Raw genomic sequence first — 15786 nt, forward strand, 5'->3', positions numbered from 1 at the left:
TATGTAGGGGCCTGCACCTCTTCCGGGGGAAGAGGAAGAAAAGAGTGTCCTAGGCAAAGGGGACAGGGGACAGCATACGCAGGGGTCCTGAGGCCAAGGGCATGGGCATCCTATATCCAGAGGAAGCCAAGGAAGGCAAGGGAGCTATAATGGGCCACTCCCATGTTCAGGACCCCACAGGGTCCCTTCTCCTTGGTGCTTGGAAATTTCAAACTGCATCAGGGAACCCTGTAATTAACAGCCAGAATTGGAACCAGAATTAAGAAAGTAAGTTGGAGGGGCACCTGCGTGGCTCAGTCTGTTGAGCGTCCAACTTCAGCTCAGGTCATGATCTCATGGTTTGTGAGTTTGAGCCCCAAGTCAGGCTCCCTGCTGTCAGCACAGGACCTGCTTCAGATCCTCTATCCCGTCTCTCTCTACCTCCTCACCTGTGCTGTCTCTCTCAAAAATAAACAAACATTAAAAAAAGAAAGAAAGAAAGTTGGAGGTAGGGGTTTTCGCTCTAAAATCTAAACATGCAGGGGGCACCTGGGTGGCTCAGTTTGTTGAGCGTTCGACTTCAGCTCAGGTCATGATCTCGCAGTTTTGCGAGTTTGAGCCCCTCATCAGGCTCCGTGCTGACAGTTCAGAGTCTGGAGCCTGCTTCAGATTCTGTGTCTCTCTCTCTTTCTGCCCCCCTCCCCAGTCACGCTGTCTCTTTCTCTCAGAAATAATAAAAACATTAAAAAATGTTTGCAAAAAATAAGATCAAGTAAGAACAGATGAGTTAGGCACAGGTTCCCGGTCAGGTTGGGACCTTGTCGTGGAGCTCTGTGTGCTGCCAGTTGATGTCTCCATCCCTTAATCCTTCAGAGGGCATCAGTAGAAGCGAGCCAGGGTATCTGGGCACTGTCTCCAAATGCCGGTCAGCAGGTGTGTGCTCTGGAGCGTGTACTTGGTGCCTCGGGGGAGGTTTTAGAGAACTGCATCTGCCGGAAGGAGCCATTTAAGCAGGCAGGCTCCAGAGGACCCTCCATAGAACCTGTGCTCCCCACGGGGGTTTTGAGCTTGACCTTTACCAGCGGTAGGGCAGAGTCACCGCTGCTGTAAAGATCACATGCCGAGCAGCGGAGGTGTCAGCGCCAGGTTTCCTGAACTTGACCGTACTGATGTCACGGAAGAGAACATCTTTGTTCTTAGGAGATCCTTGCAAGTTACTCACGATGGCTCAGAAAGATGGTGCATGTGTAGAGGCTCCCCCGGCTGAACCTCCCGTGGCTGAACCCCGCTGAGCAGCCCCTCTGGGCCCCCTTCCCCCTCTACCCTGCCAAGAGGCAGCAACCCTAAACGGGCCAGAGGGCTTGAAGGTCACAGAGATCTGGGTTCCTCCTCCGTGTCCACGTCTCCATTTCCGAGTCCGCAGCACAGAAGGAGAATCCCCTCAGTGGGATTATAGAGACCCCGAGTGAGACGTCGCGGGCCAGGCATGCTGCCCGTAGACCAGCCCCGGATCCATGTCAATGGTGAAGGGCCCCGGCCAGAGCCGGGGCAGCAGCCTCAGCCTGGGCCTGGCAGCCACTGCCCAAAACCTACAGTCACGTTCCCCGTGCCCTCGCAGGAGCCCTGCACCTCCCTGATGAGAATCAAAGAGAAGATGGCTTTCGGAGTTGAAACGTTTGTACCTTTGATTTGCAAGAAAAACGGGCAGTGTAACAAGCCCCAGGGAAGGTTGTCCCCCCCCCCCCCCCGAAGTGTCCCCCCAGGAGAGGTAACTGCAGGTGGCAGCAAGCCCCTCAGGATAGTCCCCTTGTGGCAGAAGAGAGGGTAGCAGACAGCCCTTTGTCTGGAGTCCGAGCTCAGAATGGGTGTGCTCCAGGAGAAGCCAGCCCTCTGCCCATGGGTCCAAGTCTGGGGTCAGCACTTCTATCTGGCCCCCAGCCCAGAGCCTGTCGTGAGAAACGCTGAAGTGAGATGTCTTCCGAAAAGTACTGATCCCCATCCTCAGGGCCCCGGCCAGGCTGAGTGGAGGCCCAGGCCAGGCTGCGGGCCCAGTGGGGGCTCTAAGCCACGGGAGGATTAGCCCAGGCAGCCTCACCGCCTTGTGCTGAGTCTGCCCCGTGCAGTTGCACCTGCCCCGTTTGTCATCCTGCCGATTCCATCTGAGGCTTCACGCCCTGCTAGTGAGTGGTCAGAAATGGAGCACACCAAAGAAAAGACAACAGCGCAGCTGTCTTAGAAGGGTCTTAAAACTAGAATTACAGGGGCGCCTGGGTGGCTCAATCGGTTAAACGTCTGACTCTTGATGTCAGCTCCGGCCATGATCTCTCAACAGTGAGATCAAGCCCCAAGTCAGGCTCTGGGCTGAGCACGGAGTCTGCTCGGAATTCTCTCTCTCTCTGTCCCTGTCCCTACGTGGCTCACATGTGCGCACGCATACATCTGTCTCTCTCTCTCTCTCTCTGAAAATAAACTTTAAAATAAAAAAAAAGTAGAGAGGCACCTGGGTGGCTCAGTTGGTTAAGCGTCTGACTCTTCGTATTGGCTCAGGTCATGATCTTAGTTTGTGGGATCGAGCCCCACGTCAGGCTCCACTCTGACAGTGTGGAGCCTGCTTGGGATCCTCTCTCTCCCTCCCCGCCCCTCCCCCACGTGCGCACACACCACTCTCTCTCGGCACAAATAAACATTAAAATATTTTTTAAAAAAAACTAGAGTTACATATAAGCTCAAAAAAGGACAGGTACACTGGACTCCAGAAATAAGTAGATCGGGGTGAACCAGTCCCACCCTCTGCTTCCCTCAGAATCCCGTGTCAGATCCTTCTTTCTTTTTTTTCTTTTTTCTTTTTCTTTTTTTTTTTTTTAAGTTTATCAGAGCAAGCTGAGGAAGAGCAGAGAGAGGGAGCGAGGGAGAATCCCAGGAAGGCTCCACACTGTCAGTATGGAGCCTGATGTGGGGCCTGTGTGAGATCCTTCTAAAGTGCTCATGCATTTCAGCAATGTGCTCCTTCTCTATGCAGGGAAAATAATAAAGAAATGTTCTTGGGGAGCCTGGGTGGCTCAGTCGGTGAAGCAGCTGACTTCAGCTCAGGTCACGATCTCGCGGTTTATGAGTCTGAGCCCCGTGTCCAGCTCCTTGCAGACAGCTCAGAGCCTGGAGCCCGTTCTGTGTCCTCCCCTGCTTGCGCTCTGTCTCTCTCTGTCTCTTAAAAATGAATAAGTGTTAAAAAAAAAAAAATTAAAAACATGAGATACAGGTTTCGTCGAACTATATTGAGACGTGTGCCCCCAGGTATGTCGTTGGCTCGTTTGAAACTGTGAGCTCATCAGACACTTAATCAGCATCATAACCTACAGCCAGTCTTGGCCTTGGCACGTGCACCCTGAAATAAAGCTTCCCCCGGTTCTGGCTACTGGGAGAGTGCGGAGGGCGCAGGACCGACGGCCTGTAGACCATTGTTCTCAGTGGACTCGTTGCTGAACATCGTTTCCTTTCGTTGCTGCTGGAATCAGAATCACTTGTGTGCCACGCAGCCCTAAGACCCAACGCTGAGATTACCCTTTCGGGGGGTACATGTGGCAGGTGGAGGCTCTTCATAAATTTTTGTAGTGTGGCAACAGACTGAACCTAGAAAGCGACTCTACTGATCAAGTAAATGAATACGTTCAAATCATTCCACTTTCAAATTTTGTTTATGGAATACCTTTTTTTCCCTTAATGTTTATGTATTTATTTTGAAAGAGAGATCGAATTCCATGCAGGCTTCTCCACCCCATGCAGGCTCAACACAGAGCCCAATATGGGGCTCAGTCTGAAGAACCGTGAGATGCGACCTGAGCCAAAACCAGAAGTCAGACGTTTAACCGACTGAGTCACCCAGGCATCCCTGTGGAATACCTTCTGAATTGTCTACAATTCAGAATACCCATGAATTGTCAACAGCTATAAATCAGTTCTGATTTTTTTTTAATTAAAAAAAAACTTTTTAAGGTGTATATATTGTGAGAGAAAGAACACTCACGAGCTGGGAAGGGGCAGAGAGAGAGAGAATCCCAAGCAGTCCCCGAGCTGTCTGCGCAGAGCCCAACGTGGGGCTCGAACTCATGAACTGGGAGACCATGGCCTGAGCCAGAAGCAAGAGTCGGACGCTCAAACAACAGTCACCCAGATGCCCCTGCAGCTGAATCAGTTTTGAAACACCTGAGCTCCTCTTAGCCAGGACCTTGTAGGCTCGGTTAACTGATGGAGGGTGCAAAGAGAACATGGTCCCGGGGCTTAAAGATGTCACAGGAAAATGGTCTGAACTCGACTCTGGGAAGGCAAGCAGGGCTGAGGGACAGAGAGGGAGTACTTCCTGGCAGATCAGGACCACTTCTATACTGGACTAGAAGGATCTACCTTGGGTACCACCTTTGGTTGATTGCTTGTGAAGTCTGGCCCACCAGCTGTATGTGTATCACCTGTGAATTGGGAATGCTATTTTTAGATGATTTGGGAAATTTCAAAAAAGAATATTATTCCATGGCATATAATTCTATGAAATTCGAATTTCATTGTTCATAACAGAAGTGGTGGTGGAACACAGCCAAAGCTCACTGCTCTGCGTGTTGTCTGTGGCCACTTTCATGCGACAGTGGCAGGAACTGAGTAGTTGTGACAGAGACGGCATGGCCCACAAAACCTAAAAGATTTATACCCAGTGGGTGGGTTGCAGAAAAAGCTTGCTGAGCCATGATTTCGAGCAGCGTATGGGAAAGGGTGGGAGAAGTCCCCGACTTAGTCCGGGGTGGGGGCGTGTGCCCAAGCCCTGCCTGCCACCAGCTCTCAAAGCCTCTCTGGTGTTTCAGTCTGTTAGGGATATGGATGGATGATGTCTTTGATGCAGAGAGGTTGCGGTTCTATCCTTTTGGGGGACAGTGGGGTTCCCGGTAGTTGGTGCCAGTCTTTTCCGGAACAGGACAGTATATAGATGACCGTGCGGTGTTGGGGCGACGAAACACTCTTATTCTGAGCTGACCTTCGTCATAGCCGAGTTTGAACCCTGCTCCTTGGCCCTGGGGCTTTCACCCCAGTCTGTTTCTTTCATTCGGCTAACATTGAGTTCCTGCTGTGTACCAGGCTTCGTTCCAGGTGCCAGAGATAGAGCAGCAAATAAAACGGCGAGGTCACTGCCCTCATGGCCCGTGTTCTAGTTCAGTGAGGACACAGACACACAGGATCTGGTAGGGTGGAATGACCACTGCTCCGGGTGACTGGCTTCATCTCTAATTCTGTAAAAGGGTTGAATTGTCCGGCGCGCCTGGGCGGCTCAGTCGGTTAAGCGTCTGACTCTTGGTTCGGCTCAGGTCATGATCTTGCAGTTCTGAGTTCGAGCCACACATCGGGCTCTGTGTTGACAGTGCAGAGCCTGCTTGGGATTCTCTCTCTCCCCCTCTCTCTGCCCCTCCCCTGCTCAATCTCTCTGTCTCTCTCAAAATAAATAAACTTTAAAAAAAAAAAAAAAAGAAGGAAAGAAAGAAAAACATTGAATTGTCAGCATTTCTCGAAGGAGACGCAATACCTGTGTGACAGGGCAAGAGAAACACCAAGTGCAAAAGGAAGTATTGGTAAGTCGGAATTTGATTGAAAGGTCCATTCACCAAAAGACACCATCAAGAGAATAAGAAGACACGCCACAGACTGGAAAAGGTGTTTGCGGTGAACCTGTCCAGCAAAGGCCGCTCTGGGGGAGGAGAAAGACGTGAACAGGCAGTGCCGGAGAGAGGTTGCCGGTGACCATTCCGCCCGTGAAAGGGTGCCCGGCCTCACTGCCCGTCAAGGGACCGTGAGTTAAAACCACAGGGAGATACCGGTTCACAGCCGGGTTGTAGAAGAGCCACGCCGAGGAGGGCTGACCGTGAGCGCAGCAGACAGGATGAGAACAGCCCATCTGCTGCCGAAAAAGGGAGCGGGGGTCCCGTCCCCCCACCCGTATCTGCTGAAGCTGAACGCCCCCTACCCTGCTGTCAGGCACTTCCGGCTCCAGGCGTATTCCCCAAAGAAGTGCAAGGCAGACACTCAGGCGTGAGTGTCTGCAGCCACCTGCTTCATGATACCCGGAACCGCCACCGCCCAGGTCCCAGCCAGCAGCACATAGACAGGCAGACCGTGTGGCACGTGCCAGAGGGACAAATCTGACAGCGATGAGGGAGGCGGCCAGAACTGGGAGCTTATCATGCGTGATCCCATAACAGCAAGTTCAAGAAGAGGTCAAGCCCACCCAGGTCCCAAGGGTCTGGCAGCCTGGCACACCTGAAGATCTGTGCCTCTGTCTTACGTCTCCATCATTCTTTTCCTTCTTTTTTTCTTTTTTTTTTTCAACATTTAGTTTTTTGGGGACAGAGAGAGACAGAGCATGAACGGGGGAGGGGCAGAGAGAGAGGGAGACACAGAATCGGAAACAGGCTCCAGGCTCCGAGCCATCAGCCCAGAGCCTGACGCGGGGCTCGAACTCACGGACCGCGAGATCGTGACCTGGCTGAAGTCGGACGCTTAACCGACTGCGCCACCCAGGCGCCCCCTTTTTCTTTTTTTTTGTTTATTTATTTTGGGAGGGAGAGTGGGGGAGGGGTGGAGAGAGAGAATCCAAGCAGGCTCTGCTCTGCCAGCACAGAGCCCCATGCAGGATTCGAACCCACGAACTGCGAGATCATGACCCAAGCTGAAATCAGTCGGATGCTTAAACGACTGAGCCACCCAGGCGCCCCTCCGTCATTCTTTTCTATTACACTATTTGAGGGGACCTGGGTGCAGGTCAGAGAACTGAGGGCTGCAGCTGGGTCTCCCTGGGAGCGGTGGCTTTGATGATTCTGAGGAGGTGGAGAGAAAGACACTGATGTTAGAGGCCACGGACAGCCCACACTGGAGGGACAAGCTGCCACCAGAAGGACTTTGGGTTTCATGCTCGGGGAGGTAGGCAGCTGTGACTTGTCTACCTCTAATGCAGATATGAGGAAGGCTCTTGGCCCCAAGCCTGCCGCCGCAGTCATGGTGGCAGGTCAGGGGTCTCCAGAGGACTCCTGAGGATAAAAAATGACATCTTGGGGCTTTGTGGATTTCCAAAAGGTCTTTGCTATTCGAGAGAGGGTGGCTTTAAAAGTCCCCCATTGTCCTGGTGCGCTGTCCCTCTGTCACATGCTCCCAATCCCAGGCCATCCGCACTCAGAGCTCACTGCACCAGAGAAACGTTAGGCAGGGTGGCCAAGCGGACCTTTATCCTCAGTGACGCCATTGTTCTAGAGGTTTGTAAGACGGCCCCGTTGCTCGCTGTCCTTTCCTTTCTCCAGCAATTTCTTAGCCCAGCGGAGGAGAGAGGGTTTTATTATAAAACTTTTTTGCACTGTATTCCAGCGCTAGAGTCCTGCTTCGTGAGCTCCTTCGAGGGCCACGCGCGTGCCAAGGCTCAGCCACCATCCTGGATGCCACCAGTGAGCACGTGTGGCCGACGGAGCCCAGCCCTCACGCCCCGTGCGGCACACTCTCCACACCCAGTAGCGCGCTGCGGAGTGAATCTTGCGGGTCAACTGGCATCTCTAAAAAGTGAAATGGAGAAAACCTCAGTCTGTCTCACTGAGGAAGGGAGTCCCTTGTGCGAGAGAAATGCCATTAGTGTGTCTGACCGTTCTGTCAGCATGAGGAGGAGGAGCTCTTAGGTTACGGGGGGAGATGGCGGGATGCGTGCAGGTTGGTGGGCGGTGGGCTGCGGCTCAGGTCTGCCTGGCCCAAGGAGAGCACCCAGGGCCTCCTGATACCTCCTGGTGTTTCTGGAGTTGATGCGAACAAGCTCCCGTTCTCTATGGCCAGACCACCCCCGGCCATTTCCAGGAGAGGGGAAGCCTGCGACTCCAGGCAGGGGCCCACGGCCTGGGAACGACGGCCCGCAGGTGCCTTGCCCTCCCCTATCTGTGACCCGCTGGACCCAGTATGGGGCAGGACGTGGCTAAACGCTCAGCCCAGAAGGAAGGGGGAGGCTGGCACTCGCTGAGCGCAGGCACCCCCGCTTGGCACAACCTGAAGGACAGGCTGGAAGGCGGAGGCCCGAGGCGGGCTGTGTCTGGGCACGGCTTGCCTAACCTCCCACCTCCACGTGCTTGTTGCAGCAGCTGGAATAACAGTTTGGGGAGAACGTGTATGCCAAGTGCCCAGCCCAGAGCAAGGACCAAATGTCCCGTGTCTAGAGCACAAAAGGTGCAGGGACTGGATTCCAGCTCCTGTCGGGCCTGCACCTCGGGAGACCCCAGCCGCGGGAGGCGGGCCAGGGCACTCATGAGGCACAGGAACCCCAAATGGGCAAAAAGCTTCCAGAATCGCAGCCTCGGGGAGGCTGTCTTGGCAAAGCTGCTGCTTTTCTTTTGTTTTTTAACGTTAGATATATTTTTGAGCAAGAGAGCCAGAGTGTGGGCGGGGGAGGGGCAGAGAGAAGGAGACACAGAGTCTGAAGCAGGCTTCAGGTTCTGAGCTGTCAGCACAGAGCCCGACGCGGGGCTCGAACTCACAGACCGCGAGATCATGACCTGAGCTGAAGTCGGTCGTCCAACCGACTGAGTCCGCCAGGCACCCCAAACAAAGCCACTGCTCAACGCAGTTGTGTCGTTGGGAGCATCCAGCAGCAAAACCCAAAACGCGATCATGCTGGTACTACTGACTTCCAGAATAGTAAACAAAAAGGAGAACAGGGTGCGTTCAGTATGTGCAGACAGCAGGCTGAAGAGGGTGGGCTGCTCTGTCCTTCTAGAACTCTCTTGAAAAGAAGAGAGGAAGTGCTCATGAGGAGGCCACAGTTGCCAGGAGCCAAAGGGCCTCAGCCTGCCGGCAGCACTGAGACCCGGTCATCCATCTCACAGAGGGTGACTTTGAAAAAGCCAAGTTGCTAAGCAGTCGGAAAGGAGCCCAGGCCAGGGGCCAGACACTTGGGCGGTGGGACCCAGATGAAACCACAGCCAGCGTGTGTGGGGTCCTACGTGACGAGAGAGGACCTGCAGAGCAGGGCCTTGACCAGGTCACCAGCTCCCTGGGTCCCACGAGGCAGGGTCCCTGTCCTCTAGGGCTGACAGAGCAGAAGGGGAGACTGAGCCCCTGAGAGTTGACTTCTCCCATCTGCCAGTCCTTGACGTGTCTGCTCCCTCCCTCCTCAGGCAGGCCCCAGGAGTGCTGTCCCTCCGAGCTCCTGTCCCCAGACAGAGCCAGGCGTGGGCATGGCACAGCCTGGTGGCCAAGTGGATGGCTCCCCCAAAGGCGAGGCCCAGGAGACCATGAGTGAGACCCCACCACGCCTCAGGGCCGCTCAGGATGCAGCTTTCCTCTGCTCCCCTGTGGAAAACCAGCGCTTTCCCAATAGCAAGCACCAGTAAACTGCTTTTGTCTTCTGTTAGTGTCTTTCCAGGGGGCATCCCCTGGACGGGTTTTTGCTAAATTCTCTGAAGTTCCCTGCAACATAAGCAGATTTTTGTATCATACATAATTATAATTGTGATTCTGCTTCTTTCGAGTGCCAAGGCTTTGACGGTATTTGGCGACATTCCCTCCAGGGGCAGGGAGGATTGGGGTGAGGGCAGAGGCTGGATTCAGATGCATCCCCGGCCTCTCTGTGCATGGTCGCCTCTCGAGAGAATGTTTCAGAACTCACAGGAAATCACTCCTGCGCGCATCGACTGTCTCACCCTTTCTGTCCTCAAACAATGGGTGCTGGCCAAGTGGGGGCTCTCCCAGCAAGCGGGGCCTGTGAGTGACGCCCACTGTGTCCCGCCTTGCAGTAGTAGTGGACGTCAGCTCAGCGAGGTGTTCATCCAGCTGCCGTCCCGCAAGGAACTGCCCGAGTACTACGAGCTCATCCGCAAGCCTGTGGACTTCAAGAAGATAAAGGTAACCCTGGCGTGGGATGTGGGAACTGGGGTTTCTCTGCAGGGATGTGCCTACATTAGTGTTTGGGGGGGTCTGACCCGGTACCTTCCATGGGCATCCCCCTCTGAGAACTACGGGGAGTGTGTGAGACATGACCAGGAGCAAACTGGGCAGAACCCAGACCATCTGACCAGGGACCCAGTCACGGGCTTTTGGGGTTCCTCGTGGCCTCAAGAGACCCGTAGTGCAGGTTGGAGGAGAGGTTCCCACGGTCGTGTCGGTGGGCAGCCAGCGTTTGGGGCTCCTTGAGGATCACCCACGGCCTGGGCTTTGGCCAGGCAGCTCTTGTGTTCAGTGGGCCTGAGCGTCCAAGTCTAAACAGAGTCACCCGGAAGAATGGGCCGTGACCACGTGAGGCAGAGGGACTCCCGGCCCCAGGGTCCCTGGGCACAAGGCAGATTCCCAAGGTAAGGCTGCTTCTCGAACCCTGCCCGCAGGAGCGCATCCGCAACCACAAGTATCGCAGCCTCAATGACCTGGAGAAGGACGTCATGCTGCTGTGCCAGAACGCTCAGACCTTCAACCTGGAGGGCTCCCTGGTGAGGAGGCGCCTGGGGCAGAGGGCAGCCGCTCCTAGCTTTGGCCACCTTCACAGCTAGGCCCAAGCCAGCCTGCCCCTCACTCCATTTTGAATTGACTGATTTAAAAAAAAAAAAAAAAAAAAAAATTCCTGGGGAGCCTGGGTGGGTCAGTCAGTTAAATGTCCGACTCTTGATCTGGGCTCAGGTCTTGATCTCACAGTTTGTAAGAGCCCCACATTGGGCTCTGTGCTGACAGCACGCAGACTGCTTGGTATTCTCTTTCTCCCTCTTTCTCTGCCCTTCTTTGACTCAAAGAGAATAACAAGCAGATCGGAGGAAATAAACTCAGTCCCATCCATCCAGGATGACCCTATGAGCCATCCAGTGTACACGTTGAATTTTATTTTGAATTCACTAGGGACTCCCTTGAAAGGAATTGTGTAGATACGTTCTTTCCTGCAATGAGATTAACATACACATACAACCTCACGTTAGCAAACTGTTCCTAAGTGTGTCTAGGGTAGATGCCTCCTGGGAAAGGGATTTTACACTCCTCTAAGTTTGGGGGAAAAACTGCCTTAGACAAGGGACATGTGTTTCCAGCGCCTTGAAAAGCAAATGCTCTCTGGGATTCTTCAGAGGGAGGAAGGAACCTGTAGCCGTTCCTAAACTGACACACCCACCCTTTTCTCCGAGGCCATTTCATAAGCCTCCTGTTCTCTCAGGACCTGGTTGGGAAAGGGTTACTGAGATGACCCTCTACCCTGTACAGGCTGTCCTTGCCAGAGGGCAGGGCCCATGACCCCAGCTCACTCAAACCCCACGTCTCCTTTCAGATCTACGAAGATTCCATCGTCCTACAGTCGGTGTTCACCAGTGTGCGGCAGAAAATTGAAAAAGAGGACGACAGTGAGGGCGAGGAGAGCGAGGAGGAGGAGGAGGGCGAGGAGGAAGGCTCTGAGTCTGAGTGTGAGTCCCCGCGGTGGGTGGTGTGGCAAGCCAACGTCACAGCCAGGCAGTCCCCGGCCGCCCCTGGCTCGGCTTGCCGTTCTCTCCCCAGCTCACATCTGTCTTTCTTTTCCCCCCACTTTCTGGTCCCTCCCCCAGCCCGCTCTGTCAAAGTGAAGATCAAGCTCGGCCGGAAGGAGAAGGCACAGGATAGGCTGAAGGGGGGCCGACGGCGACCGAGCCGCGGATCCCGGGCCAAGCCGGTGGTGAGCGATGATGACAGTGAAGAGGAGCAGGAGGAGGTGAGCCCCCGGAGCCCCGGCCTGAGCAGGAGCAGGTAGCCAGTGGCAGTTGGGTCTTGGGAGATGCGTCCCCATGCCAGATCCAAGACCTCTGGCACGGCCTTGGGAGGGTCAGTGCTCTAATAGCCCCCCCCCACAGATGGGAAGGCTGAGGCTTAGGATCGTACATGGCACATAGCTCGAGACCCAAGTCTGTGCGACTTGGGCAGCGTTGCCTCTCCAGGACACCGGGGCCGCCATGCTGAGGCCAGGGCTGCCGGGTTTGTATCGGGGGTGGGGTCAGGAGACGCTGGGGTTGAAGATGCCACCAGTCTGTCCCCCGTCTGTCTTTCTGAGCAGACGCAGCACCCTCGGTAGCGGAGGCTTTCAGCAGGCCCTTGCCCTGTGTAATCTATGGGGAACACCCCAAGGCCTCCGCTCGTGGCTCCGTTCCGGCCTGTGTAGGATGATCTCCCAAGAATGGTAGTGGATAAAAACAAAAACAAAAATGCCATGATCTGAAATTACAAGACCCGTGAGCGCTGCCACGAGTGGAATGTCGGTGCCGCGTTCCCTCCGCGTTGGGGAGAAGCTACGGGAGCATCCAGCCCACGGTGGGCATTTTTGTGGGCATGGGGGGGTGGCAGACCCACCCGCTGGGTTCAGATATGCTTTGCCCTCTGGCTGTGGCCGGGATGTTCGGCCCTTCCCTGCGCTGGGACCTGGGATGTTCACTTCACTTTTGAGCCTCAGTTTCCACTTCCACAAAGCAGGGAGGTCAGGAGGATTACGTGGTGCTTGGCCCAGCGAAACTGCCTCAGGGCCCTTTCATCGTTGCTATTTTTCTCATGCCATTTTCAAGGATAGCAGCAAAAACTGCTACCTCGGAGTAAATCTGACTGTAGACATACATGATGACCTTATGAGGAGGACATTAGTGGTGTCCTGAACATGGAGGGCTGGCCTGTGTTTCTGGAGAGGAGGGTCTGGGCTGTAAAGCTCCCCATCTGCCCAGCAAAGCGTTTTGTGGCCCTTACCAAGCTGTTTAAACCGTTCACACAGAAGAGCAGACCTCTTTCGTAACCAAGGTGGTTTTGATGCCACAGGTCGGGGGTACAGGGATAGGCACACAGTGGTGGGAGGAAGCAGAGAAGGCCCAGCGAGCCTCCCAGATCTTGAGGAAGAGTCGATGGAGGCGCGGGGGCCAGTCCTTGGGAGCAAATGACATTGAGATTTGGCCGTGGCATTGGGGGTGAAGCCAAAGGGTGCCCCGCCCCTGGCCTCACACCCAGCCAAGGCTGTTCAGTTCCCGAACGTGCTTAGAGCCCAGGTAGGCCCCGGGGGAGGGGACGGGTGCCCTCGGCTGCAGGGCTGACTTGTGCTCTCTCCTCCTGTCCCCCTCCAGGACCGCTCAGGAAGTGGCAGCGAGGAAGACTGAGTCCCAACATTCCAGAGTCTCGACCCCGGGCCCCTGGTTCCAGAGCCGAGGCGGCGTAGCCCTTAGCAGTAACGGGTAGCAGCAGATGTAGTTTCAGACTTGGGGGAAACTGTATAAACGAAAATCTTCCATATTTATACAGCAGAGAAGATGTAGGACTGTTTGTGTCTGGCCCCGTCCCGGCATCAGTAGCGTTTGTAACAGCATTAACTGTTTAAAACAAGAAAAAAAAAAAAAAAAGAATTATGAATTGGGGAACACGCGACACCTGGTTGTCTTTCCTTTCCCGGCAGTACTGTTGCGGCCGCAGTTTGGAATCACTGTAGTTTAAGCCGTGGATGCATGTTTTTGTAGCCGTCCACTCCTTGTACTGTATTTTATCGGACAGGTCAGACTCGCCGGGGCCGGGGTCCGCAGGCCCGGCGGGGTATGTCAGTGTCACTGGATGTCAAACAGTAATAAATTAAACAGATGAGAAAACTCACAGCCTTGCCTTCCGGTGGACTCATTCCCTGCTCCCTGCATGGTGGGGAATGCCTTGAGGGCGTGGGGGGGGGGGGGGGGGTTGGGAGGGCGCCTCGCCTCGGCCAGGGCCCTGTCCTCCCGTCACCAGATCCCACAGGACCCACTCCACAGGGAGGACACCGAGGCCCAGGCGGAGGAGAAGGACTTGTGCAGTCCTCATACCATCAGATCTGCAGCTCAGGCTCCCAGAGCAGACAGCTCAGGGCCTTCCCTCCCCGCCTGCAGCCCAGGCGGGGCCGGCAAGACAGCCATGTAAACGGGCAGGTGCCACACAGAGGCCCGGGCTGTTACCTGGGAAGTCCAGGGCATTGTGGGAGCCCAGATCATCAAAGAGAGCTCCCAAGTCCAGAACTTACATTGTTCTTTTCTATGCTTTTTGTCTCTTGATTAAGATCCTCTCTTCATGAGTCATTGCCGTTGCATTTGCCTCTCGTTCTTCAAACACTGTTCCCTTCAGTTCCTTGAACATGTTTATGATGGCTGCTTTGAAGCCCAACATCTGGACGCCCTCAGAGAAACGTTCTGTTGACCATTGTCCTCAGTGTAAGTCATGCGATTTTTTTTTTTGTTCAAAATGGACACTTTATTTGTACTTATTTTTTGTTTTTAAATTTTTTTTAGTGTTTGTTTTTGAGAGACAGAGTGTGAGCGGAAGAAGGGCAGAGAGAGAGGGAGACACGGAATCTGAAGCAGGCTCCAGGCTCTGAGCTGTGGGCACGGAGCCCTATGCAGGGCTTAAACCCTCCAACAGTGAGATCATGACCCGAGCAGAAGTCGGACACTTAACCGACTGAGCCACCCAGGTGCCCCAAAATGGACGTTTTAAATAACATATTGTAACAACTCTGAGTCATTCCCTCTTCCCCCATGAAGAATTTCGGTGGTGACGGCTCTACTTTCTTTGTTCAGTGATTAACTGATCTAACCCTGGAGAGTGTTTCCCCCACAGCGTGTAGCTGCTGATGTATCTGCTCAGTTTTGGGTTTTGATTTTGAAGCAGGTTTCCTCTAGGAGGCGCCCCTGGTTCGGCCTCGCTTCCAGATTAGCCAGGGACAGCCACCTGAGAGTCACAGAGGCTCCGTGCTGGTGGCCCTGTATGTATTAGGCAGCTTGCAGGCTGGACCTGCTTTGGCTTCCTGCCGCGCTCTCTTAGGGTTTCTCAGCGCATGCGCGCCGCCTCCCCCTGAGCAGGTTGCATGGAACGGCGGGGCGCGCTCCACGTCTCTCAGCGCATGCGCGCAGCCTCGCACCTGCAGGCAGCTTTCTGGACCCTTGCAGTGTGTGGAGCCGTCACTGGCTGCCTCATTCTCCAGGCCGCTCAACTGCTGCCCAGTTTGCCAGTCTGTGGCAACCAGGATCCCAACCTCAGGCTGGTTAGGAGAACTTGGCCTTTCCCATTCATCCCACAAGGAGAATCCTACCTATTTCCAGTCTGCTGCTGTTCATTTCCAAGGCCGGGCGGTGACTTTCAGGTCCTGGCCTGGCTGGCCGGAAGCAGCCGCAGGCAAAAAGCATCCCAGCCTCCCACCGCTCTCACTTGCCATTCCGATTTTCCTGAATAAACACTTTTTTTTTTTAAGACAATTTTTTAAAGTTTACTTATTTTGAGAGAGAGCAAGCATGAATGGGGGAGGGGCAGAGAGAATCCGAAGCAGGCTCTTTGCACTGTCAGCACAGAGCCCGACACAGGGCTCAGTCCCGTGACTTGCAAGATCATGACCCAAGCCAATATCAAGAAGAGTCTGACGCTTCACCGACTAAACTACTCAGGCACCCCAATAAACACTTAATTTGTTGAATGCGTTTGATCAATCTCAAGGATCCTGAAATGGTTGTCTGTGCGAACCCTGTCTAGTTTCATTGTTGCTTTTAGGGCGTGCATTTGCCAGGATCCTCCCTCCCATCGGTTTGGAAGTCCACATTTTTTCGTTTGTTGTAATGATTTTGCCTTTATTTTAATAGATGTGAATTTATTTTAGTGCTTGCAGAAAGTCACCTCACCACACTCTCGATTTCAGGATATTCAGGATGAGGCCAGGTTAAAAATGAGTCCTTTGAGGGGAACAAAAAGTACAAGTGGAACTTTGGTATGACAAAATGTCATATGATCCATGAATTGGTATAATATAACTTGTTGGTGAAAGACACCAAGTGC

The 15786-nt window shown here is 54.1% G+C and overlaps 1 protein-coding gene across 8 annotated transcripts in view; it reads left to right on the forward strand.

Moving 5' to 3' along the window:
* Positions 1 to 13592, forward strand: part of SMARCA4 (SWI/SNF related, matrix associated, actin dependent regulator of chromatin, subfamily a, member 4) — a 90113-nt gene extending 76521 nt beyond the window's left edge. For 5 of the 8 annotated variants that reach the window (XM_047827912.1, XM_047827903.1, XM_047827930.1 and 2 more), the window contains 5 exons: positions 9771 to 9879; positions 10356 to 10457; positions 11276 to 11408; positions 11547 to 11689; positions 13074 to 13592. In XM_047827912.1, the coding sequence (XP_047683868.1) occupies positions 9771 to 9879; positions 10356 to 10457; positions 11276 to 11408; positions 11547 to 11689; positions 13074 to 13106 (520 nt within the window). In that variant the 3' untranslated portion in view covers positions 13107 to 13592. Of the gene's footprint in view, positions 1 to 7368; positions 8461 to 9770; positions 9880 to 10355; positions 10458 to 11275; positions 11409 to 11546; positions 11690 to 13073 lie in introns of those variants that run through there. The other 3 variants (XM_047827920.1, XM_047827957.1, XM_047827965.1) reach the window with 2 other exon arrangements.
* The last annotated feature ends 2194 nt before the right edge of the window (positions 13593 to 15786 follow it).

Source organism: Prionailurus viverrinus, chromosome A2 (assembly GCF_022837055.1).
Source record: "Prionailurus viverrinus isolate Anna chromosome A2, UM_Priviv_1.0, whole genome shotgun sequence".
Lineage (NCBI taxonomy): Eukaryota > Metazoa > Chordata > Mammalia > Carnivora > Felidae > Prionailurus > Prionailurus viverrinus.